At 42.1% G+C, this 24,947-nt stretch overlaps 3 protein-coding genes across 4 annotated transcripts in view; 1 reads left to right on the top strand and 2 right to left on the bottom strand.

Annotated features, from left to right (window-relative positions):
- Positions 1 to 14,005, bottom strand: part of LOC311022408 (calcitonin gene-related peptide type 1 receptor) — a 29,568-nt gene extending 15,563 nt beyond the window's left edge. For both annotated transcript variants that reach the window (XM_084023630.1, XM_084023631.1), the window contains exon 1: positions 13,868 to 14,005. The gene's annotated coding sequence lies outside the window, so the exon portion shown is untranslated. The remainder of the gene's footprint in view (positions 1 to 13,867) is intronic.
- LOC311021655 (protein FAM171B-like) overlaps positions 1 to 24,947 on the top strand; it is a 128,732-nt gene that overhangs the window by 50,543 nt on the left and 53,242 nt on the right. The gene's annotated exons all lie outside the window — the stretch shown is intronic.
- Positions 14,651 to 24,947, bottom strand: part of tfpia (tissue factor pathway inhibitor a) — a 35,318-nt gene continuing 25,021 nt past the window's right edge. The window contains exons 3-7 of the mRNA XM_084023776.1: positions 19,532 to 19,708; positions 18,699 to 18,776; positions 18,104 to 18,163; positions 15,863 to 16,051; positions 14,651 to 15,524 (exon numbers count right to left, since the gene is read on the bottom strand). Coding sequence (XP_083879902.1) covers positions 15,457 to 15,524; positions 15,863 to 16,051; positions 18,104 to 18,163; positions 18,699 to 18,776; positions 19,532 to 19,708 — 572 coding nt within the window. The 3' untranslated portion in view covers positions 14,651 to 15,456. The remainder of the gene's footprint in view (positions 15,525 to 15,862; positions 16,052 to 18,103; positions 18,164 to 18,698; positions 18,777 to 19,531; positions 19,709 to 24,947) is intronic.

Genomic DNA, 24,947 nt, shown 5'->3' with positions numbered 1-24,947 from the left:
GATATATTTTGTCTGAAGGCAGACTTTGCAGAATGCTTTCCCAGTAGAATGTTGCTCAAAGCTACTTGGGATTCCACATCTCTTTTTTGTTGTTGTTGCTATTACTTGTTTGTTATTACTTCAGTGAAGATAAAAACAAACCAAAAAACCCTGACCTCTCCCTTCTAAATGGAATCGATTTGTAATGGCTGCGATACATTTAAACATTTGTTGTTTTTGACAAAACGTATTGAAGATGCTGATAAACAAGGTGAATGAATGAACAACAAAACACGGGTAAACAATGCCAAGTCTTAAATACCTTCTCTCCAAACAAAGACTTATTTGTCTCCAAAAACAGCTATTTCTTGTTTCTCGTACCTCGAAGCTACGTTAAAATGTCTCTTGTCTATAGGGGGCAGCAGAACTCCAAAACTAGCCGATAAACACATATTCTCAATATAAAACTATTGCTCATGAGTTCCCAAACAGTTGCCTATATCAACATTGTCAATCAAAGAAATAAAAGTTCAATAGTCACATGACTTTAAGCTCTGATTTGGCCTCCATGAGCGACTGGGAAAAATATATGGGTCCCAGATGTTCATTCAGCAACCAGCATGTTCAGAATGGATTTATCTTCAACAAGGGTGAACAAAAACACCTGAACCGCCTGTCAATCAAATTCTTGCAGAAGCAAAAAAAAACATTTTTTCCATCAAGAAAAGCCTTCAGTTTAGTTCTGGGCTCTTCTGTCAATGAAGAAATACTCTCCATTCTGACTTAACTGATGAGATTGCAGCAACGACGCACAACTTATCGGAGCCGCCGCTTTGAAAGAGTCGGCTGTCTGCGACGCATGATGCACACCTAAACCATGCACCAAACCACGCCCTAATCTTGCGATATCACCAAGATTCAGCTGCTGTGCAAGGTATAAGACAATTTAATTTTTATTTGACTTTTCTTTCCCAATCTGCAGTCATCCTGCATTTGCTGCCATTTGAAAATTAATTTTTTTCCCTCATTGTCCAGAACAGTAGCTAAATTTGTTATGTTTCTTAAAAGAAAGTTATCTAAAAGAGATCCATAAAGATGAAAATCAAAGATTTTGGGAATGAGAATCATCTTCTATTCCATGATTGACAATTATTTTCTCAAGCAGTCTGAATTCAAAAACTGTTTGAATATCTCAGGTTTTATATAAATCATATGATTTGGAGTACAAATAGAAAATAATGTACAGATACGTGAATAAATGAATAAAAACAGCTCATGTTAATGCAAACTGTGGGTGGTCCACAATTATCTGTAGCACCTCTGAGTGTTTTGCAGAAGTGCTTAGTCACGTTCACTTTGCACAAGAGCTGACATCACCTGCTGCATCCGGCAGCACGCAGACAGCTACCTGGAAAAGCACTAACAGCTGCTGTCTTGTCGGCCGGTGCCAGAGCTCGGCTTGTCCTTATCAACTCCCACTGTCCCCACGGAGACGCCGTGCCCTAAACATCTTTCTGGCCTCACAGGATGTTTGGCGCCTCAGACTCCAAGTTCCGCTCGGTGGCATTCGGATGTCCATTAGGCTGGCGAGGGGCTCAGACATCATTACTACTGGCCCCTTCAATAGCTGGATACAGGCTTAACTGATGGAGGCACTTACAATCAATACGATGCTGGGTTGTTGTTTTTTTCTCCATATCTCTGCTATGATCGTTTCTAATGTCAATTTTACCTCTCAGCAATGCCATCCATCCATCAGCCAACATGTAGAGACAGACAGGTAACCAGTCTATCACAGGGCCGACATGTAGAGACAGACAGGTAACCAGTCTATCACAGGGCTGACATGTAGAGACAGACAGGTAACCAGTCTATCACAGGGCTGACATGTAGAGACAGACAGGTAACCAGTCTATCACAGGGCTGACATGTAGAGACAGACAGGTAACCAGTCTATCACAGGGCCGACATGTAGAGACAGACAGGTAACCAGTCTATCACAGGGCTGACATGTAGAGACAGACAGGTAACCAGTCTATCACAGGGCTGACATGTAGAGACAGACAGGTAACCAGTCTATCACAGGGCTGACATGTAGAGACAGACAGGTAACCAGTCTATCACAGGGCTGACATGTAGAGACAGACAGGTAACCAGTCTATCACAGGGCTGACATGTAGAGACAGACAGGTAACCAGTCTATCACAGGGAGACATGTAGAGACAGACAGGTAACCAGTCTATCACAGGGCCGACATGTAGAGACAGACAGGTAACCAGTCTATCACAGGGCCGACATGTAGAGACAGACAGGTAACCAGTCTATCACAGGGCTGACATGTAGAGACAGACAGGTAACCAGTCTATCACAGGGAGACATGTAGAGACTGGTAACCAGTCTATCACAGGGCTGACATGTAGAGACAGACAGGTAACCAGTCTATCACAGGGAGACATGTAGAGACGGACAGGTAACCAGTCTATCACAGGGAGACATGTAGAGACAGACAGGTAACCAGTCTATCACAGGGAGACATGTAGAGACAGACAGGTAACCAGTCTATCACAGGGAGACATGTAGAGACAGACAGGTAACCAGTCTATCACAGGGAGACATGTAGAGACAGACAGGTAACCAGTCTATCACAGGGCTGACATGTAGAGACAGACAGGTCTTTGGACTGTGGGAGGAAGCCGGAGAACCCGGAGAGAACCCACGCTCACATAGGGAGAACATGCGAACTCCACACAGAAGGAACCCGAACCAGGAATGGAACCCGGGACCCTCTCAGTGCTACCCACTAGACCCCCGTGCAGCCCTCTTTGAAGGTGGTATTACTGATCCTACGTGCTTTCAGATGCGCCGAGCAGCAAAAATAAACACGGCACCGTTGCACTACAATGTTTGCCTGATTGTGTTATCAGTCCGTGAAAGTCAAACACAAACTGGGGGAAGTATCGTGTGCCGTATAAACACGAACAAACCCGGAACAGGAAACAGCAAACTTGTGCTTTCTGGATTGGATTTCAAATGACCTGCAGTCTTCTATCATATTGATAAACAGTGGGAGTCGGGAGGCCTTTGGTTCGGGTTTGTGTTCCAAGAACAGTTGGATTTATATAAGCATTTAAATATAGCATGTTAGCATTTATCTAGATGCCTTTGATCCGCATTAAGAATATATATATAAAAAAAAAATCACCTGTATGTTTGGTCAAAACGGACATCATATAATTATTTTTAGATTAATGTGGTCACAAACACCAAATACTAAACATGACATTTTTTTTATTCAATTACGCATCATGGTCAAAATAACAATAATAATAATAATAATAATAATAATAATAATAAGACATCATTATAGTAACTGTTAAGATTATGCGTTCAAGTTTAAAAAAAATACAAAACCTCCCAAATATCAATATCAGTACCAGCCTGAAAAAAAATCTGTATCAGATGGGCTGTAAAATAAAAAATGATGACGCCCCACACGAGTTGTTCAGTAGCTGGGAAAGTGTCCAGTACCTGAAGGTCTACAGCTGGTGAAAGAATACAAAGGAGTTGAGCTGCAGAAGGGCTCGACGATGGAGGAGCACGGAGCTGCATAACGATATGACATCATGACTTTGACAAAAAGCCGAATGTAAGAGTGCACACCACCCCTCTGGCAGTATCGAGACATTTCAACATCCTCCTGCATCCCATCATATCGACTTCTTAGCTTCGTTTCAACTCCATCGTCACGCTGGAGTGAGAAACGGAAAGAAAGCGCTGAGTCATGACGTGTTGACTCCCGTTTCCCCACACGTGCAACACGTGTCTGTGCCTTTATCAGCGAGGTTACCTCAGCATCACACGCACACGTTTGTTGGGAAACAGATGGGAGGAGTGCAGGCGTTAGTGCAGCACATTACCCCAAACTAATGAGCAAGGCAGCTGACCTGTCTGTGCATACAAACGTCTGCTGTTCAAATAACGTGCACCTCCACGTTTGCCAGCGTTTCTTACGATGTTGCAAAGCAGATGATAGTGATCCCGACAAGGAAGTGGTGACATGGACAGGGAGGAAGGAATGGGTTCAGTTTCCAGGCTGTTTTCTGTCATTTCTAGCGAGCACACAATGAGAGCTGATGATTAAATGGAGTGGACTGAAGAAGGTCCACTCCAACAGGAAGTTCCAAGAAAACCCCATAGCTTTTAAGAACGTCATGGAAACAAGGTGCCCTCTGAGAGCTTCCTGTCTCAATCAACACCACCAAATATAGCTGACCAGCAAACATGCCCGTGTGGGCCCACTGTGGGTTTAGTGTCTGCAGGGGCAAACCCACACTTAACCCATGTGGGCCCCCTCTGCAGGAGCCCCTTGCAGGGCCCTCACCAGTTTTGCCCTTGGGTGTCCCTGTGTGGGTTTACAGTTGGCGACATAGAGTTTTGGCTTACCCACAGGAAACCCACATTGATCCCACTGAGTTAGAATGTTGCTTTAACATTATAGATGCTCACGGCCAGGTGTAAAATCAGGCTGAATATATTAAAAATACAATTATAGAATATTATTATGATATGTTATTGGTAGCTACACTTTCTTGGTCATTTGAGGGGAAAATCCTGTTAATAAAACTCTATTCATGTATCAGTTTGCATCTACAACACAGCTTTAGTGCACTTCAATACACAAGACCACATTATAAATGTATATTTGCGATAACATTAATCACTATTTTACTTGAAACGTATTTAAATTCACACATAATTAAACTGTCAAGTGTTCTTCTCCCTGGAATTAAAGTAATGTGCGATAAAACTGCAATGAGTTGACAAAAACGGATCAAATCCAATGTTGCTATAGTTCCCATGAGATCAGCAGTATATTGAGATAATCTCTTCCATGTGACTGAAAAGAAAAAAAAAATGTCTGAAATAGAGTGCAACATCTCTGCCACTGATCCTACCAAGCCCGGGTTATGAGAGCGAAGACCTCATGCAAGCAACCGTGTTGCCGTGGGCACCGCCAGATGTCATGGGAAAACAATAACAATCCCACACAGATGTGAGGGAGGAGACCTCTTTGTTTCATCAAAAAAAAGGACCTCCTCATCTCCCCGGTCCACCCGCCCTGACTGATGCACGCAATATTGTTTGCATTAACATGGCAGGATGGAGGGCAACGTTCCAACACGGACTACCAACCCCAGATGCAAAAGTATTCATGTCATTGCTTTCACGCCCTCGCTGCCGGCGTGACGGCGTTCTCGGGGTAAGCACATGGATCTACTTACAGCCACGGTGCCGGAAAGAGGGGAAAAGACTGCAGTCTCATTCTAAAGAGAGGAGGGGGCTCGTCGCTGGTGTTGGATATTGTTTGCTGAAGCCAGATGTCAGATGTTCACGGTGGTCACTCGAGCGGCTCGAGGCGGTACGCTTACAGTAACGGACAGATGATGCAGCACCGTATCGCAAGGAATTATGAATATTGAATGATTCTGACACACACAATCTTCTCCCGGGGCTGCGATGTGCAGCGCCAGAGCAAAACACAGCCTGTTCTTTTTATAGCACGGCGGATAGTAAATGTGTGGAGGATGGGGATGGGTTGGTGGTTCTTGCCCCTTTGTGAACCAATCATTCAGCCCGGACTCACTCCCACGGCATCTTGTAGCGACGCTGCAAGGCGTCCTTCAGCATCCGTGTGAGACATTTACTCCAATGTAGACCTGAAAACGCCATTCCGAGTGCCATGTGAAAGCAAAACATTTGTGATTTTTACTGACAGCATTATGTCAGGTGACGAGGCATGGGAAAGTTTCATGTCATGGTTGTAACGGCCCAAATAATTCACAATATTACCCAGATATCATCAAAATATGGTTATTCTTAGAATGGCACTTCAACATAGTGGTAACCATTTAATTAGAGTACTGAAAAAAAAATTCTAATCGTAAATAAGTTTATCATAAATCATGAGGTACCTGCATGAATAAAGGTTAAATACATTTGTAAAAATGTAAATTTTTATCCTGTATTTTTTATCTTTTTATAAATCGGGCTATTTTATCACAAGCTTCTAGTCACAATTATCCTGATAATTGAAATTCAGCAAAATCAACTTATTTTAGCGTGATCCACGATAACATCCCCTACAGGTGACTCGCTGCCACTGAGTCACATGACATTACATCACAAGTGCGCATGTATGGAGCCAAAACATGTTTGTTCGAACCATAACTATGTAATTTTGTTGCGTTAACCTACACCACCGTTTCACAACGTTAACCGCACATGAACCTTCAGCATCAAGACGCATACAGCGATGTCATTATAGTGATGTCAGGGGAATGGGGCTGGTGGGGGATGAGATCATGTTGAATCATTAATATTTTTAACAGTACACACAGTACAGAAAACGCATCCATTGGACATAATCTGGGGCTTTGCGGAAGAAGTTATATTTGAGGTCAAGCTGATAAATAATGAATGCCAGATGAACACATCTGAAAGTGACAGATAACGCAGCTACCTTTGGATCAGTGAGGCTGCCTTCGGCTTTACCTCTAAAGCTGCTTAAATGTGTTTTTTTGGCCACTTGGGACAGTAAAACAAGCAGAAAACACTAAATTGACTCAGCTTATAGTGGTGCTATGTTTAAACATCTATCTGACACGGAGGAACATTAGCATTCAGTGAGATTTTGCTTTAGTTTAAAACATTTTGGAAACATTTTACAGTGAGAGCTTCTTCCATGAAGTGTTCCTGCCATTTTTAGTAGATATAAAGGGCAAAACTTTGAGAAAAAGCTGCTTTGGAATTTAAAAAACACATCACAGAGGAAATGGCGGTCCTAAATAATACTCATATTGAATATGACTACTAATCCCATGTCCACATCCGTATTAGAGCAGTACAAGACCACACAAATATCACGAAGCTGCACTTTCAAGCACCCATAAAAAAAAGGCAGTAACTCAGGTGAGTCATACTGTGCTGATGTCAAGTATGTATGAGCTTTAAACAAAAACAAAAAAAAGTTCTGCCAGTTTAATGCAAAACATCACGAAGCAGTTAAAGTCACAACGATGCCAAATATTCAGTGTCGGAGCTCAAGAAGAGTTACTTCAACCAAATAACAAATAAAAAACTATTTGACATGGACTTATTCACTTTCTTGCTGCGGGTTAAAATCACTTAAACCACTATCGGAGGCTAATTTACAAAAGGATTTTGGGGCTTTTGCAGCCGCTAAACTCACAGAAATTAGACAAAAATAAACTGTATAATGCTCAAAGCATATCAATGCAACATGTATACATGTAGTACCTTTATTCCCCTTGTTCCTAGCCCATTAATAAACCCTCAGGTGTATTTTGTGATCCTTTAGAAGGGACCTAATCAGGAACCATTGGACTAAACAATCCCTGAGTAAATGCAGGATGTTCACTTGTAATGGACTATTTTTACTGTGATATTTGTGCTAAAGCAAAGCTCCCTAACATGATCTCCCTCTCAGAAAGTGCATCTCCAGGCCCGTTCCCAAGAGACGATCCCTGAACACGCTGCTGTGTCAACAGCCTGTCATTAGCTGCTGAAAAGCTAACATCGCATTTCCCCTCTGAAAAGGTATTACTTTCAATACCGTGCCGTCACGACTTGAACATGGACACAAACACGACTTGTTGTCTTCAGTTACTGTTGAAGACGGTTTACAGTACTCGAGTGGTTGCCATAGAAAAGGGGATCCGATACCAGAGGTCGACGCAAAGGAAAACACGGTACAAATACCTCGATAAAAATACACGGGTTAAAAATAAACCCGCCTCCTACGTGCACCTGCATAGCTGCCAGTGACTCTTCTCGGTGCTAATGTAAATGTTTTGATGCAGCTGTGTTTAAAATAGCTGCACCCCGCTGAGCGTGCGCTGCCGACCCGAGGCGTACAGTGCAGCCTGGTGGGAAAGTGTGGCTTATCCCACGATTTCCTTCTACTACACGGAGCCGCATTCTCACAGGTCACTGGATTCTCTTTGTCGAGTGCCTCAAGTGCATCGGCGGGGCTGACAGCTTTACACAGCAGTTTAATCCCTCTGGATTTGTCTTCCTTCCTTCCTGTTTGATATTGCTGCATCCTAACTGGCTATTACTGTTGACAGATTTGGAGTTTCGTGGTTGTGGTCGTTGCGGCGATTAGCCGTCGTTAGACTGGCATTTGGCCGCGAGGCCAAAAAATGCCCTGAGCGTTTAAAGGTGAATATTTGCAGTATTAACAGCAGCAAAAATAAGCATTTGGTGTGTAAAGATAAAAAGGAGTAACTATCAGAGCAGAGAATGTAGCCGCTGTCCCTCTGTGTGTGTTGTAAACTGAACTTCTCTACAAAACGAGGGGCTGCACATCCCTTTAATGCAGGTTTGTGCACGTGAGCGTGCACCATTATTTAGCAGACGGCTGCAGCTCTTACAGCAGAGAATGCCCACCCTCTGCTTCCCCCTCAGGAAAACATCGTTAGCACGTTTGACTGCTAGCATCGTTAGCTAAGAGCAGTTGAGCACCTTTAAATGGGTGTTCGCATGTTCTCTCTTGTATTTGGGGATGAGGAAAGGGTTCAGTGGGCTTCATCAACGATGCTTCAGCTCCATTATCAGCTTTTATTTATTCATGTTTCAAACTTCTGGCCGTGGAAACATTAGAATCACGGATAGACGCCCTTCGGGATCTCTCTGCGAGCTAGTCAAGCATCACTCACTAATCCTCCCTATGTTGGGTGTCATTCAATCCAGCCAAACATTCCCAGAGCTCCAGACCGCTCGCTCATCCTGTGTTAGTGAAAGGTGTTCTCAAATTCTCAAAGTCAGATATGTGACATACTTTGTTAACACGCAGACGCAAACAAAAATAAGAACATGGAGGTGGAGTGAGAGCTGTAGTTTTCCACTAAAATTGTCATTTTTTATTACAAAAATCATTTGAGCTATTTGCTTTTTTAAAGTTAGTTTTACGTCAAATAATGATTTCCCCTCTTTTAGCGTTTACTGGAGTCTGACCACAGCGAGGGGCTGTGAGTGGTTCCCCTCGGGTATCGCCACGACAAAAATAACCCTGGAGCTCGCTCAAGATTCACTGCTGTTTTAAGACGGCCCCGAGGAATATCCTCCATGTGCTCGCTGCCGCCCGAGACGTGACCTCCATGGGAGCTACCCACGTCATTACTAGCGGGCTCAGGTTGCCGCGTTTGCCTCGGGTTTTGTGTTACAAAAACATTTAACCGCTTACATGAGTGAGATACTGTCAAAATAGCCTGAAATACTGGACGGGGATTATTGGAAAACCACTAACGCCAACATACAGCCAAAATACAAGCGCCGCCACTCACAGCAGGCTTCTTCGTAGCCAATAAAATGAGGCTGATAAAACAGCATTATACTTCATAAACAAAGGCTTAAAACAACAATAGTTATTAGCACAATTTAGATTCATGAGTAGCATAATGAGGTAACTGAAATTCCCTTTTGAAATCAAAAATGATTTCTGCCTTTATCATTAATATTCATTGTTATTATTTTTACTTGGCAGGTTGAGTTCCGGCATGGAAACAAAGAAAGTGACCGCAGTGACATTTACATGTTTTTGAGGTGTTCAGCACGCTGCAGTAAAGTAGCTAATTAGCCACCTAGCCTGAATACTGACATGAGCAGCTAGCGGCTTTGGGTCGGGTATAGTCAGTGAAACGGGAGCCGATACTCGGCCCCGAGCGGACGGCTGAACTGAAAATAGGAGCGTATCGTTGACACATGTAGCCGATGCCAGTCTACCGTGTGCCAACGATACGAGTCAAAAACAATTTAAAATGAAATAATGTCACTGACTTTTTCTCAGGAAAGTGCGGGACTTTTGATTTACAGAGCTGGTAAAGCAGAAATAAAATATGCTATTTCAGTCGTTAATATAGACCCCTTTCTTGAAATGCCAATGCATTCAAACACCAACGTAACAAGATTGTTACAAGCTTGTGAATTTGCAGAAATAACCTCCTGCATGATGTTTTTGCTTTCACTGAAATAACAAGCAGACAAGTGAAAACTGAGTGTTCATCCAGTTTCACGCTGTGAGTTGTGATAATGACCAGTATATATGAGGATGGACAATAATACACTGCAGGTTTTTTTAAAAAGCAATTAACTTGCAATGGGGAGGTTTTTGGCACAGCTCACGGCACCCTGAGTCTGACAATAATAATAGTCACATTTTCACACTAGAGTAAGTTGGCTAATTGGAGATCCAACAGCAAAAGTCTGCTGCAGACATTTGCTCACAGCAGCAGAAAATGCAGGGTGGAGGGGAAAAGTAATTGTGTCACAAGGATTTTTTTTTAAAGGAGGCGCTTCGCTTGTTTGTGAATACTCCTCAGCAACTTTTTTTTGGCAGACATAACGGTACGCCGACACAGCGCTGCAGTTTCACCTTTTCGAAGACAAACCGACACAAAAGAGCTTCCCATGGACCGTTTCCTCTATTCCGTATCCCAGAAGCCCCCCCCGCCATGCAGTAAATCAGGAAGCCTGTGCCTGTTTACTTCACACACAAACACAACACCCTCGGAAACCACACGGCCTCTTTCCACCAACACTGCAGCCGCCGCACACCGACAGAGCTCCCCGCAGATGCTGCCTTTTCGAAGACATGAACCCCCATGACAGTTCTCATCAGGCACCTTGTGGGCTGAATTAAACTGGAGAGGGGTGGGGGAGGTGAAAGAAAAATGACCCTCCATAATGTATGAGCGGAAAAAATGACCTCAAAAGGTTTCACGTCCCCGAAACTGAATCCAGAACCCGAGGAGAGCGCTTTGAGACCGGCGCACATGTGAATCATTCGGCTTTTGTGTAATACGATGACTTCAGATAGGCAGACAGGAAATGCAAACATAAAATGAATGCTTGGGCTGCTGATTTGATCTCGGATGAAACACGACGAATCACTATCACTATCAAAAAAAGGTGCTGGATTTGCCTGAATAGGAGAGCTCTTAACAACAGGACGGGGAGGGAAAAATCAATAAGATGCAGGCTGCAGAAGTCCAGTGAGCCTTCATGATTTACGAGGGGTTAAGTTTCCCCAGAACCGTCATTACTCATGCCACTGTGAGTCGAGTGGCCTCTGCACTCATCGGAGTCGGTCGCCGGCAGTTTTTGTAGGAAGTCGGGCCCCTCATAGTAGCATCAGTAAACACACACAATCACTGCACCATAAGGTGTCATTTTACGGTCACAACAACTGCTCCTTAATGGGGTTTAATCGCCACTTTGCCACTCGCCCGTCACAGAAATGTAATCCTAAAGTCAGCGCCGATGCACCACCCAGCTACCGCAGTGTGAATGAGATTCCACTGGCACCATCTCCCACATGCCACCGCTTTAGGGAGAGAGCAACCATACCATGGAGATCGCAAAGGGCTCTGGGAGCTACGCAGCCCAGACCTTTGTTTTCTGGACTCGGGCAGTAAATACACAGCGTGATACGTTTTTTTTTGTTTTGTTTTTTTGTGTAGAGTTGCATGCAATTCCCACTGCACAAATCGGCTCATGTATTTAGTGCAGGTTGGGGCCATTGGAAGATGTCAGAGCAAAAGAGGCCTCGCAGACTCATCTCACGCCTCTGCCAACTTGGCAGCTTTGACTCGTTTGCCGGCCAAAGTGTCCCGATGGCCGACATGCACGGACGGTGAAGCAACAACCGAGGTTTTGCCAGGCTTAGTTTTTGGTATTTCTGAACATTTGTGTCCCTTAGCAACTTGTGGTGTCAGAATTTCCAATAAAGTATTTACATTTCTGGGTCAGGACATCCACAAGTGTTCACCATGGCTGGGATAATTTTACTTCTTTGGGCCTCTATAATATATTTAAATTAATTCTGAAATGCTGATGACTCATTCTCATATGCAACTAGTGATGTTGGTTTCAGGGAGAAGCTGTTTTGCTTAAAAAGGTCCTTAACCCTATTTCGTCAGCCATCTGACAGCACAAAATCATTTGCTAAAGTCGTGTGAGAGATTTCGGGATTTCTGTTCTTTTTCTTCCCATTAGTTTAATATGTGGAGCGATGGTGTGCACTTTCATGCAACAAAACTACATTTAATCAAAATGCGATGACATTTGTGCAGCCGTTTGCCGTGTTGCCTGGTTACGGCAATCAAATCTGACCCACGCCCACCTGCGATTTAAACTCTTAACATATGTAAGGATTTACCTATATAACTGTTTTTTTATTAATTTAATTATCAACCTTACTGGATCATTCTGGTTTCTGGTGTGAAGCTGTCATGAAAGTGAACTTCTTAATTTAAGGTCATCTTAGTAGCCAACTGCGCTGGTAGTGACAGTAGCAAGGCCGCGGTAACACCTGTCATCACAAGGTAGTCCCGCCCGCGTCTCTGCTTTTTGGTCTATTTGACTCTAAATGGACCATCATTTACTAAATGAACATCATGCTGGATTGAAGAAGACTCTTAAAACTAATAAACTCATGTTTACACAGTTTACTGAGATAATAAATCAAGTGAGAAGAAGAGTCATTTTCTCATATTTCCATGCAATCAGACTTCTTTTTGCAACAAGGAGTCGCCCCCTGATGGTGAGTAGAGAGAATGCAATTTTAAAGCACTTCTAGCTCAGCTTCACTCCTAGAACCGGAAGTTTACGCCTGTTTTAAACATGCAAAACACTTCAAAATGCTTAACACGCTTCCCAACCGATTCTTGAACATCTCCACTTCCCTCCATTCATCAACGCAGAAGTGCTGAATCAAAGAACATGACTGGCTTTCTGGGAACACCCCCCTTGCCCAAGAGGTCTGCAGCTCAGCTTGCACCAATATCACATTTGACCTGTTGCCAGAGGAGGAAAAAAAGGCACACTCACGTCCACGAACTTGGCTTTCAACAACCAAATCTGCTCTGCATTGCTTCTGCTCTGCCACCTCTCTCCTACTGACTCCAGTGCATCTTCCCTGAGCTCCACATAGCCGTCTATATGGTGACCACGTCATCACATCCTCCTCCTACACATCATCATCATCCTCATCTCCACCATCACCGTGATGTTCGTTTTCACTGTCCAGCCCACGAACTTCCAGCATGTCCAAATCTGCTGCTTATGTAACCAATGCAGATGCTACAGCAACCGGTGACCAGCTTACATCAAAGCTGCATGAACGGCGCAGAATCGCCGTTGCTTTCCCAGTTCAATCAATATAAAAACATGCGTGAGTTTAATCCCTTCAATATATATTAATATCGATTATTCCATCTGCTGGTTTAATCTGGTAGATTGCAATCCGTAGCCGAGTCAGTCGAGCATGCAAGACATTAAAATCGACCCTTTGAAGTTGTATTTACGAATAGTGTCAATCGAGCGCGCGCACTTTAATTCATGTTAAACGTTTGAGGCAACGGCGTGAGTGCGCGTGCGTGACACCTTCTATGCACTCGACGTACACATCGGTGTATAAAAAGCTCCACAACGCGGGTTAAGGTGAGACGGAATAGCTCGCGAGCGCTTTTGCATTATATATCTCACACACACACAGGCGCGCGCGATGTTGCACGATGCGCGAGGACTCGCGTCCACAACACACCGCTGTTCATCACGCAGCCTGACAGGAGCACAATGCAGCGGACCCGGTTGCGGATGCTCACTCTGCCGTTTCTACACATTTCTGTTAACGCACACGCCTCGACTCTTGTCACGCGCGCGCACACACACAGTTAAGTGACCTCGATAGGCGCGCGCGCCGATGAACAAAACGTGTCCGAGCGAATTCTGCTCTGCGAGCAAAAGTGGCCAGAAAACACGTCGAAGTACGCTGAAACACACAGCGCACTGCACACAGGTTACTAACCGAGTCTCAGCGTCCGGACCGGGGAATATAATCCAACCGCGGGGCTCGAAGAAACTCTGGAAGGTTCGGAGTGTTCTGGTCTTGTTCAGCGGCGAGCACCAATCGCGGCGGATCTCCGGCGATCAGTGAGCGCGAGCGAGGCGGCTGTCAGGTTGACGTTGGAAGGCAACCCACTACTTCCTGTTACATCACACCGGAGCCCACATCTGAGGGACCCGCGCGAGCTGTGGCTAGATGTGTACACACACACACACACACACACACACACACACACACACACACACACACACACACACACACACACACACACACACACACACACACACACACACACACACACACACACACACACACACACACACACGAAACTCCCACAATCCAACACGGACTGGACTGTAAGTGCAGCTTTGAGTTTAGGTTGAGTGGATGGGAATGGTATTTCCCAAAATAAAAGTGAATTGCTACACTTCCAGGTATTAAACATGATGGTGAATCACGGACTTGTTCACTTGTTTACCCCATTTATTAATTGGGCGAAGGTAATTGGAATTTAAATGCACTGATGCTCAAAATAATTGGAATTAGGATATCAAATAAAGACTTAAAATTCCCTGGAAAAAAACACATCAGTGATTGTTTTGATTTTCTTTGGTTGGGTGTATTTTCGTCTTTCGTTTTGTTGTTTTTTCTCTTGTAAGAAAGTATTTTTTTTTATATATATATATATATATTTTGTTTGCAACACTGATGGGAAAAAAAACAGCTGAAACCACAAGACAGACATGCAGATTGTTGAAGTTTATTATATAAACTTACAGTCAAATGTATTACAATCGTGGATATAAAAGGATACAGTAAAGAGAAAACTTTGCAGCCAACAGGGTCCAGCCAACCTGTTTGAAGATTACATTTCACAACACTGCCCCCTTGTGGTTATCCTGACCAACAACATCATTGTTTACTAAAGCTGCACAGCATTGATTAAATAGGTGTTCATGTTCAATTAGAAACAAATTTACATTAACTTGTTTACACTGATTTATAGCTGTGAGGACACGGCCATCTTGATTCATGTGTGACATCATTATATCCCGTTGTGGTTGATCAGGATTGCCACCACCTTAATCTGCTAAAGCTGTTGCTCACATTGATTAAATACAGTAAACTCCTGCAGAAAGTTGTTCTCCTAGAAAAGGTTATATCTAGGAGAATCAGCCATTTTGATATTGAACAAAAATCTTGCTGCAACTTTGGTGTTTTCACATAAAAGCTACAATGAAATGTTTATTTCGGTATGACGAGCCCTGAAACTGTAGAATTTGAAAAAAAGGCACACAATATTTTGAATACAAAAGCATTGATTACAATAAGAAACCAGCAAAACACATTTTTTTGTCAATGAGAGATTGAAATAATGTGGATAATAATTGCGTTCAGTTACTATAAAGCTAATCCGCGTACACTTAATGACTTTTATACAAGTATCGCAGCACTACAAAACATTAGATATGAGTTAAGCTCAACATAACATATGGACATAAATAAAGGTGGCTACTCAGTAGTGCAGGACGTAAAGCAGAGTCAAGTGTTCAGACGGAGCGGTTGACAATGTTGTTTAGGTTTTTCTTCCTTATTCGGATCATCTTCTTCCCGTGAGCTGCAACAGAACACAGCGACAACATTGTACAACATTAATTTCATGATGAAGCAACAGAAACTTCCTCAAAATAATGAGAAACGTTTTTCAAAATATAGATATAGACACCAAAATAATGCCATATTACACTAAGTATTTTGAGAAAAGTTTCTATTTTGAGATACTAAGTCAATATTTTGAGATTTTATTTTTTTCCCTGACAGTGGCGGATATTGTCCTCCATATATATCTCATAATAAGAAACCAACAATTAAAATCTCTTTCATCAAATACGTAATACAAAGTAATACAATACCAACTTTTTTCAGAATTTTTTTTTAAAATGAAAATAATCGTACCCTTTCTGCTTCTGATGCACTTGTTGATACAGTCTTTCCGGGTCGTGAAGTTGTTCTCGTTTCCTCCACAGCCACTGTAATGAAACATCTGGCATCGACTGACTTTGGGGTTGAACGCAAACCTCCTCTCTGATCCGAGACATGTCCCCCTGTCTGTGGGACTGGAACACGGCCCTGTGGACCTCGAGCCTGCCAATCAGAAGGAAGAGCAAGAAAACATCACTTTATCACTAAAAATGGAATATTGCACACAAATAATGAAGCTTCACACAATTAAGTATGTAGTACTTACTTACTTATGTGTATAAGTATAATAAATGATTATTCTTATTATTACCAGCGATGGTATATGCATGTCTTTCCTTAAGAAATCAACAGAGCCTACAAGGCCACATATGATCCAGTCCAGTCATGAATGATTAAAAACCAGTGCACAAAATCCGCATTACAAAATCTACAGCAAATATTCCACATTTTTGTCCCAGGTGTGAAAAAGCCTTTGATGATTGAGTCCAGTGTCTGCAGAGCTCCCAGACTTAAATGGACGGATTTGTAAAAAGTGCTGTGTATGTGAGCGACCCTCTTTCATTTTGAGAAACACAGAATGCCTTGTTAACAGCCATGTCTTTCCCACAACTGAAGAACACTGATTTCATAGGCAAACACCACGACTTCTATTGGTCCAATATCAAATCATTATGACTCCATTATCTGGGGTCAACCAGGGGTCAATTAGAACAATTAGCACGTTTGAGGACGAGATAAATCGTGACTCAGTTGTCCATAAAGATTGATGGTATTGGATAAGATATCTATAGTAGCAAAATACTGGACTTTATATTGGATGCAATACAATAATAAATCCTCTTAAATTGCTGTGCTCTTCCATGGTAGAGTTATTAAATGAGACAAACACGCGCCGTCATGATATCTGAAAAAGAAACTAAATACACAAGATGGTTGCTTCACATCGAACACCACATTGGTGAAATCATAGACCATCCCAAGCCTGAATGATATTTGTGTATTATTATTAAGAGGAAAAACGCAAGGTTCTACAATGCAGCTTGTCCTACTAAAAGTGTACAGCATCACATGACCACAAGGTGTCACTCTTTCACTTCAAAATTGTAATATATGCTTGGTGGAATGACACCATACTCGATGCCAATTCCATAATGCAAATTTTCCAGCTTTTGTGACTTTGAAATTCTCCCTGCTGGCTCTATTTCACTGCAGTAGTAAAAAAAAAAAAAAAATGTCATCTGATATTTATTACTGACATGAATCATTACCAAAGATTATCCCCTAAATCTGTCTAATATAAGATCTGAATATTTACTCATTATTTTAAGGATTTTTTTCACTCATGCCAGTATTGTTTCTGAGATAATGCTGTGCTTACACGCTGTAGATCTCATTGCAGAATAAAGAATAAAGAAAATAGATTGATAAGGAGGCAGTCCCCCCCAGCCAATATTTTGTGACAAGAGGGAAATTGGATTCTTGAAATTATAACTCTTTGAAAGGATTTGAGGGAAGCAGGCCAGGGTCTCCTGCTTCAGCACTAAAGAGCCTTGGAAGGCGACAACCATGATGTATGCTCCCTCACTCCTAATACACCGAAAATTAGTAAGTGGGAATACATGACAAATGGCCGGTGGGAAGGAGACACTGATGCACTCTGCTTCTGCTCTTCGCCTCGCGCAGCAGAAGCAATTTCGCAAGCTGTCAACTACCTATGCATCGCCGCACCTCGACTCTTTATTTCCTTTTATGACAGTAAAGTCATCGGCAGCACACGCCGGTTTAATAAATGAACTAGATTTGCTTACTTTGAGGTTCGGGCATCGCTCAGAATTCAGCTTGGACTGGTTGCTACCGCAGAGACAGGATGATTGATTTAATTATGCCTTACAACAGTTAATCTATCCCGAGTGTCTGCTGCTCCGGGGTTGCTGTAATGAATTGATGCTGCATTCTGGCTTCGTGCCTTGCTATCCTCATATATGTGATGAGACAAAACTTTTATTTTTTTCCATCTTGAAGGATAAAAACATGTATAAACTGTAAATGATTTCCCTATCTGGTCAAGGTTACTGGACTAAGAAAACTGTCTGTGCTCAGCCGTGGTTAACAGCCATGTTGGCGTTAGCTGTAAGCTAGCTAGGAACGCATTCACCGACTGTGTGTGGTTTGTTCCATTGATGTTATACTGACATCCAGGTCAAACTTTCTTACCTTTTGGGTCTTTCATACTGTCATTCGCTTGCACCCGGCCTTCACTCAGAATCAATTCCCCTAAGAAACAAACACATGTTTCAGGGGATTTAGAGGAACGGTTCAATATTTTCTTTTCTTTCCCAGAGTGAAACGAGAAGATCGATAAAGCCAGAGGTCGTTAGCTTAGCTTAGCATACAGAATGGTAGCAGGGGGAAATGCTTGGTTCTCTCTGAAGTTCCAAATCTGCCAAAATGTCTGGTGTAATTTAACAGTAGGACATTTTCTTCACCGTGGCATTCCTTTTCTGTACTTTTTTGGGCTGTTTCTTTAAGTCTTTATGCTAAGCTAGGCTAATTATCTCCCTATTCCAGCTCCATTTTGTGAGAGTGGCGTCATAGTTCCCTCTCAGCAAAAACAAAGTGTATTTCCCAAAATGTTGAACCACCCCTTTAAAGAGCACAAAAATCAAATTACACATGACTGCAAAACTAAGCATGCATGTTGGAGGGATTTAACACAGTTGAAAGGGATTGATGTAATTATTCGAATGTCTTACCAGTTAACTTTTGTTTTTGGATAAGAGCAACACATATTAGACTTGAGGTGTCTTACCAGTTACCCTGGTTGGCTGCACAGCATCGGACCTTCTTGCATTCTGTGTGTGGACTTCTGGTGCCTTAGTGGGCTTTTCTATATGGACAAAAACAAAAAACAAAGTCCATTTAAGTCTCCACAACTACCCACAGAATCCAACGAATTCATGCCTTTATTTAGAACAGATTGCATTAAACCTCAACGATCAATCATTATTAAACTAAGTTTAATTGCATTAGTATCAGACCAGAAAGGGTGCTCCTCCGCGAACACGTATAATCCAGTAATGAAACCAGACAGAGTCATCTATCTGAAATTGTTATCCCTTAATAAAAAAATATATAAAAAAAAAAACCTTTTCCAATTGATTTTCAGCACATGAGCTGTCTGCTAAATTGGTCACAGTCGAGCGACTTGCTTGCTATTTTCTTTGACAATTTCAATATCTAAATGACTTTTAAGTTGTGCCCAAGTCGAGTATAATGGAGTGTGCTTCGGTCACTTTAAAACCATTTAAATGCTAAATCAAGGTGGACTGGGATTCCGTGGTCATCTCAAATGCATCCAAAAGTAAGTTTTCTGAGGTACAACTATTTTTTAGATTGTATATATATATATATATATATACACACACACACACCCCATACTTCTTGGAGTAACAAGCTGACTTGTTAGGTTGAGGTGTAAGGCCAAAAAAACTGATACGATCCATTTTCCACCAAATGATGACACCTTTAGAGCATCCACAGCTGCTGAACCATCAGCCCTAATTAGTGGTGTTGAATAGAACAACAATGCGGCCATCTGGACAGTCTTTACTGGAAAAGGACAAAAGTTCAACCCGGGCCTACCTGGGTTCTGACATTTCGCCTGGCAGGCCGACATGCTCCCGAAGTTGTTAGCGTTGCCGAAGCAGCCGCCGTAGAAGAAGTGCTTGCACTGCTGAGTCGCGGTGTCGAAGAAGTAGCGCGTCACCAGCCCTCGACAGGGACCGGGGGCTTCGGCCAGGTGACACGGGTTCTTGTCATCTAGAAGAAGAGAGAGAACAACTGTTAGAAACTAAGAAAGGACACCAGTAATTATTCAGTCTGTTGCTCGTTTTTTTTTTGGTACAAACTTTGTGTCACGCTTGCTGAGAAACATGGATATCGTGAAATGATTGGTTAAGTTTAAGATTCAAGACTACTTGCTTACTGTTGGGGAATAGATCATGTTTGGATTCATATAATAATGTAACAAGAAGATGTAACAACTAAGCTAACGTACATAAAGAACAACCGCCCTTATTGGACTTTCTTGCTTGTTATACTTGTTATTATACCACCATAACTTTCAATAAACCTGATATAGTACATCCCTTTGCGTGTCACAGTTCTCTCTGACTGAATGCAAACATTCAACATGTCTGTGGTTTGCAGAAACATACAATGCTAACATTTTTCTGCCATATTTGTTCTGAACATACAGCTTGAGATATCTACTTCGCTGCCTTCACAGACCAATGTAACATGTCTTGAAAAGCAAAAATATCCTCAAATTCTGTGAACAGTGTGAGGTCCAATAAATAGGTCAAAAGTGGCCCCTCGGTCACAGCTCGCCCACTTCCTGTCTCCCCAGTGGTAAAGTAACATTTCCACTCCTGTCAGGGTTCAGATTTACTCCCAATCTTTTCCGCTGCAAGCTGAAAAGTCAACACTTCCAGCAAGAGCTTCCTCCTGGTCCCCAGCGAACCACATCCCCTCCTCCGTCATCTCGCCCTGCTCTGCTTTCTACCTCAGCTCTCACTTCCCACGTTTCACTTCTTAGACCCTCGGGTCTGGGGAAGTCCTGGGATCAGGGCCTTGAAGCTCTGAGCTACAGATGGAATTCTGCCTCTTTCATTGATACGGTTGTAATACGCATTTGTTTTCTGTTGTTTTCTTTCGGATTATTTGCAGATCTTCATGCACCCGGACATGTAAAAGTTTGATTTGATTATTTGCACTTCCAATCTGTCAAACAAACCGCATTCTGATTTTTTGTAATCTGATATCTGTAGCTTTGAATGGCATCGTTCAGCAGAGTTGTTGAGAAAAGCTGAAAACATGGAAAAGCGAGTGACAGCCTCATGCTTGATTTGAGTCTGCATGAGGATCGGGACGGCGGTATGAAACGCATTCTTTCCAGTGACTGGCTCCGTTTCCTACAGACTGTCATTGTCGACTAAGACAGGTACAACCTGACAAGGTGTGACTCCCTGATCAACGTTGTCCAACAGCAGAGTGGGCTGCATCCCAACATGGTAAATGCCCGGGGGCTTAGTTTATATTCTGGGGAGGTTATGATTAACTCAATATCTGTAATGTGGAGCGCTTGTGAATGTAACACGTTCAGGATTATATCCCATTAAAAATGACAACGATGAGGCGTTCTATTCACTAAATGTGCAGTCGAAGAAAGTTGCAGAGGTGATGAAATAAATATGATGAATCTGAATAAGTAAACCTCTTAAACCTCCTCAGTACAACGTCATGCTGTTCACCCCAAACTTTGATCAAACCCACAAAACTGTATTTAAAATGCAGATCCCAAACGTTCCAAAAGCACTGAATATCATGCACAGTGCATACAGAGTAGTAAGTGTCTGTTTGAAGAGCATTGCACTCAGTGTAAACATCGAATATCTTCAATAAGGAGCAGAATCAACATGATACACAATATATAAGGTTGATGATAAAATGTGTAAATACAGAGACTTCAATGTAAAAAATCCAAATTTTCTTTTTGATCCCACAACCATTACAGTATACAATGAATTAATTCTATTATATCAGGCTTTCAATCTTTAAATTTGGGTTCTGGGTAAAATTTTCCATCAGATTGAGCTAATTTCTCATGGGGGCAATCTTAGGCTATTTCTCTAGTTTCCAGTAGGCTTATAACTGCTTTATTATGCTAATCTTATTTAATATATCCCCAATTTTGAACATAAAAAAATCGTGATGATCAAGACTGAAGTTGCTTAAAAATAACTTAATAATTGCATTTTGTTTCCAATACTCCCTACGCCTGCAAGTTTTACAACCCGGTTCTGTTTTTTGACATATTGCTTGTTTTTGGATTTCGTGATTTATCCCCCTGTAGATTCCCTGTTAACTTCGCATTGCTGCGGGCCTACCCATGACATCTCCCTGCTCTTGGATCAGTCATCCCATCGTCTTTGGCTACGTATCCGTAGTCAGGGTAATATCTACAGTAGATGTAGAGAACAGGCAACTGCTGTGTTCTGCGAGAGTAAAAGGACTATTTGTTTTTTGGTGACCTTGATTAAAAGGCTATCGTTTTAACATCTAAATGCATTTTACGAGGTCACTTTGACTTGAAAGCACGGGGCAAAGAACTCTAAATCGTTCTCTGTAGAGCAATGCAGCGATGAATAATTCAGCAGCACGGTTCTCCATCAGAGCTGTGAAGGTGGAAGAGGTGATGTGTGTTGTGTTTTGAGAAGAATTATCGGTCAGCTCTTTTTTTCTCTCTCCAAAACGCTGGGTGTAAATAATACGGCCCATCGTTCTATAGAGTCTTGGCTGACCGCCAGGGAGAACTTCAATATTTCAGCGAAACAGGCTTCAACATTTAAGACGGACTCGGATTGTTGTTGGCAGGAGTCTGAAAATATGCACATTTTCATGTTTGCTTTCATATTTTAGCCCCTTTGAGTATCAAACCCAGAAAGATGTACAATGACAATGAATCTATTGACAACTAATCATGTTTACACTGCGTTTTGATCCCTCCCTTACCTTATCGCTTCACTGGCTCAATTGATTTGACACTTTTTTTTTTCATTTTGTTTGTTGAAACATATTTTGAAACGTCTTTATCGTTCCTGCCTCTAAAAGTGCTGACACCATCCTGGTCAGAGCTCCTGTGGGACAGAGACTGATCAAACATTTAGTTAAAATGAATGAACCCAGGCGTAAGGATCAAAGTTGCCACTGGATGGAGACAGACTTAATCCAATCACATAGAAAGACACTGACCTCAGCAGCAACATCAGCCTGTCCATATTTCAAAATAAAGGCCCGCTGTATTTCCGATTACTCAGTGCTACCTGTTTGATTATTGTGCTACATAAAGGGCTTTAAAATCTTCTTTTGTTGGATTAACATCCCAAATAATTTATGGAAAAAGCAGCATACCCTGCTTTATTGTCTATTTAATTCTAAATTTGACCATTATTTACTAAATTAAAATCATGTTGTATTGAAGAAGACTTGAAACTAGAGATTGAGACCATACAAAGATAATCAAGTAGGAAGTAGAGTCATTATCTCATAGACTTCCATGCAATCTGATTTCATTTTGCAACCAGGGGAGTCACCCCCTAATGGCCAGCAGAGAGAATGCAAGTTTAAGGCACTTCAGCCTTGGCTTCACTTCACTGAGAACCGTAGGTCGCCGCATGGGAACGCATCAAAAATCCAAATTGGACAACAGCTGCTAAACAAAACTGTCATCACAAACAAAGCATGATTTATCTACTTTTATTTATCAGAGTATTTTCAATAATAAGTCAATAATAGCAGGTGGAGGCACGTCGAAACAGCTCTCTCTTTCTCTTTCTCTCTCTCTAATATGATGACGGTTTATGAGCAATCAATGCGTTTGCATCAGTTGAGATCCTCCTGCCTCAGGAATGAAGGACAGCAAGCACAACCATGGAAATTGTTTGGTATTTTTGCTTAACTTTAACGATCGACTGTCAAAGTAGCTGTTGATTAATTTTCTTTCCGCTCCGCTGAGCCGGCTCCCCGGTTCACATTTCCTTGACAGTCTGCCAAGTTTTTCAACCTTCAGCCACATCATGTTGTTTATGCTTCTCTTACACTTTTGTGTAAAAATTTTTTACATGTTGTTAATTTTTTTCTTTCCTTTTTGCTTTTTAACAATGTCTGTGCTCAAAGATTGAAGAATAAGCCCTGAGCTGCGAACAAAAAAACTGCAACTGTCACAGAGAAACACGGCGTCCTTACACAAGCAGCGCAGTAAAGGGGGGGAAGAAGACCAAGGAGAGAGTCTGGGACACGACGGCCGTGACTCATTGGGGTTTTCAGTAAAACATTGGGGATGGAGAGTAAAAGCTTTTGCCGAGATAGAAGAAAAGAACGTATCTCAGACAGTAAGACAGAATGTTCCTCACAGAGGTGTGTGACCTTTAGAAGAACAGTCTTGTTAAGCTGTCCGTTGCTATGTCATCACATGCGGCGCCAGCAGCGGTGGAGGGGGTGGGGGAAGACGGGGAGCAATGCCTGTCCAAATGAGCTCTAATATCATAATAATACAATAAACATGTACTTATAAATAATTACATTTAGAATAAAAAATAAAAACAAGGCCAAGCCAACATCAGGGAGGCTTGCCTCCCTAATGGCTCCCTCCTTTACACGCAGGAGTTTTCAGCTTTTCAGATATGTGGGATGTGTTTTGAACATGAGCATGAATATTTCTGGAGCACATTTGAGCTATTAAAGTGTAGGGGTTTATTCATTAATTCACGAATGTATCACTGAAGTGAATAGGTGGCACATTTAAGGAGGTTACTTCCCCTCCAGACATTTCCACTGCTGGTGCATAAAGACAAAATCACCAGAATGCAGGAAATGAAGTGACACAAACAGACCTGCACCCTCCTGCCCCCCTTCGCTATAAGCCTCATTTCCCCCAGTTGAATATTTGTTCGAGCACCGACACTCATCGTGGGGAGGTGGAACTCAATGATGGTGGGATCTAATTAGAGTGTGTACTCTCACAGTTGGTGTTGTTAAAATGTCACTGATTTGCTGATAAACAGCCCTGCTGCAGGATGGGTAAACTCACACTGCACAGAGAGTATGGTTGAGATCTGCTTCCCGTAAGTAAGAAGTTTGATGACATTTAAAAATATCTATGGCTGTTAAATTAAGTCCTCTTTGGGAAAGTCGAGCTTCAGGTTCTTGTCAGTGAGTCATAGAGGTGTGAAATGAAAGGCTTTGTATAAAAAAGTATGAAAAGGCACAGTTTTCAAAAGTCAGTCTCAGTAACTGCAAATTAGTTGCATTAGCTGCAAACTATTGCTAATGTAGTTTAATGCTAATATAGAAATACTACAAATGCTAATATTTGTATTAGAAGCTACTGTTTGTGCAATTAGTATCCAATTAATTTAAGACTCTTTGTACTTTATATTAGCAGGCAATAATGAAATATGCAACTTTGATTTTAAAAAAGAAAGAAAATGTCAATGAC

The sequence above is a fragment of the Eutrigla gurnardus genome (genome assembly GCF_963514095.1).
Source record: "Eutrigla gurnardus genome assembly, chromosome: 12".
Lineage (NCBI taxonomy): Eukaryota > Metazoa > Chordata > Actinopteri > Perciformes > Triglidae > Eutrigla > Eutrigla gurnardus.
Note: the sequence above shows the minus strand (reverse complement) of the source record. Positions and strands in the feature narration are given on the sequence as shown.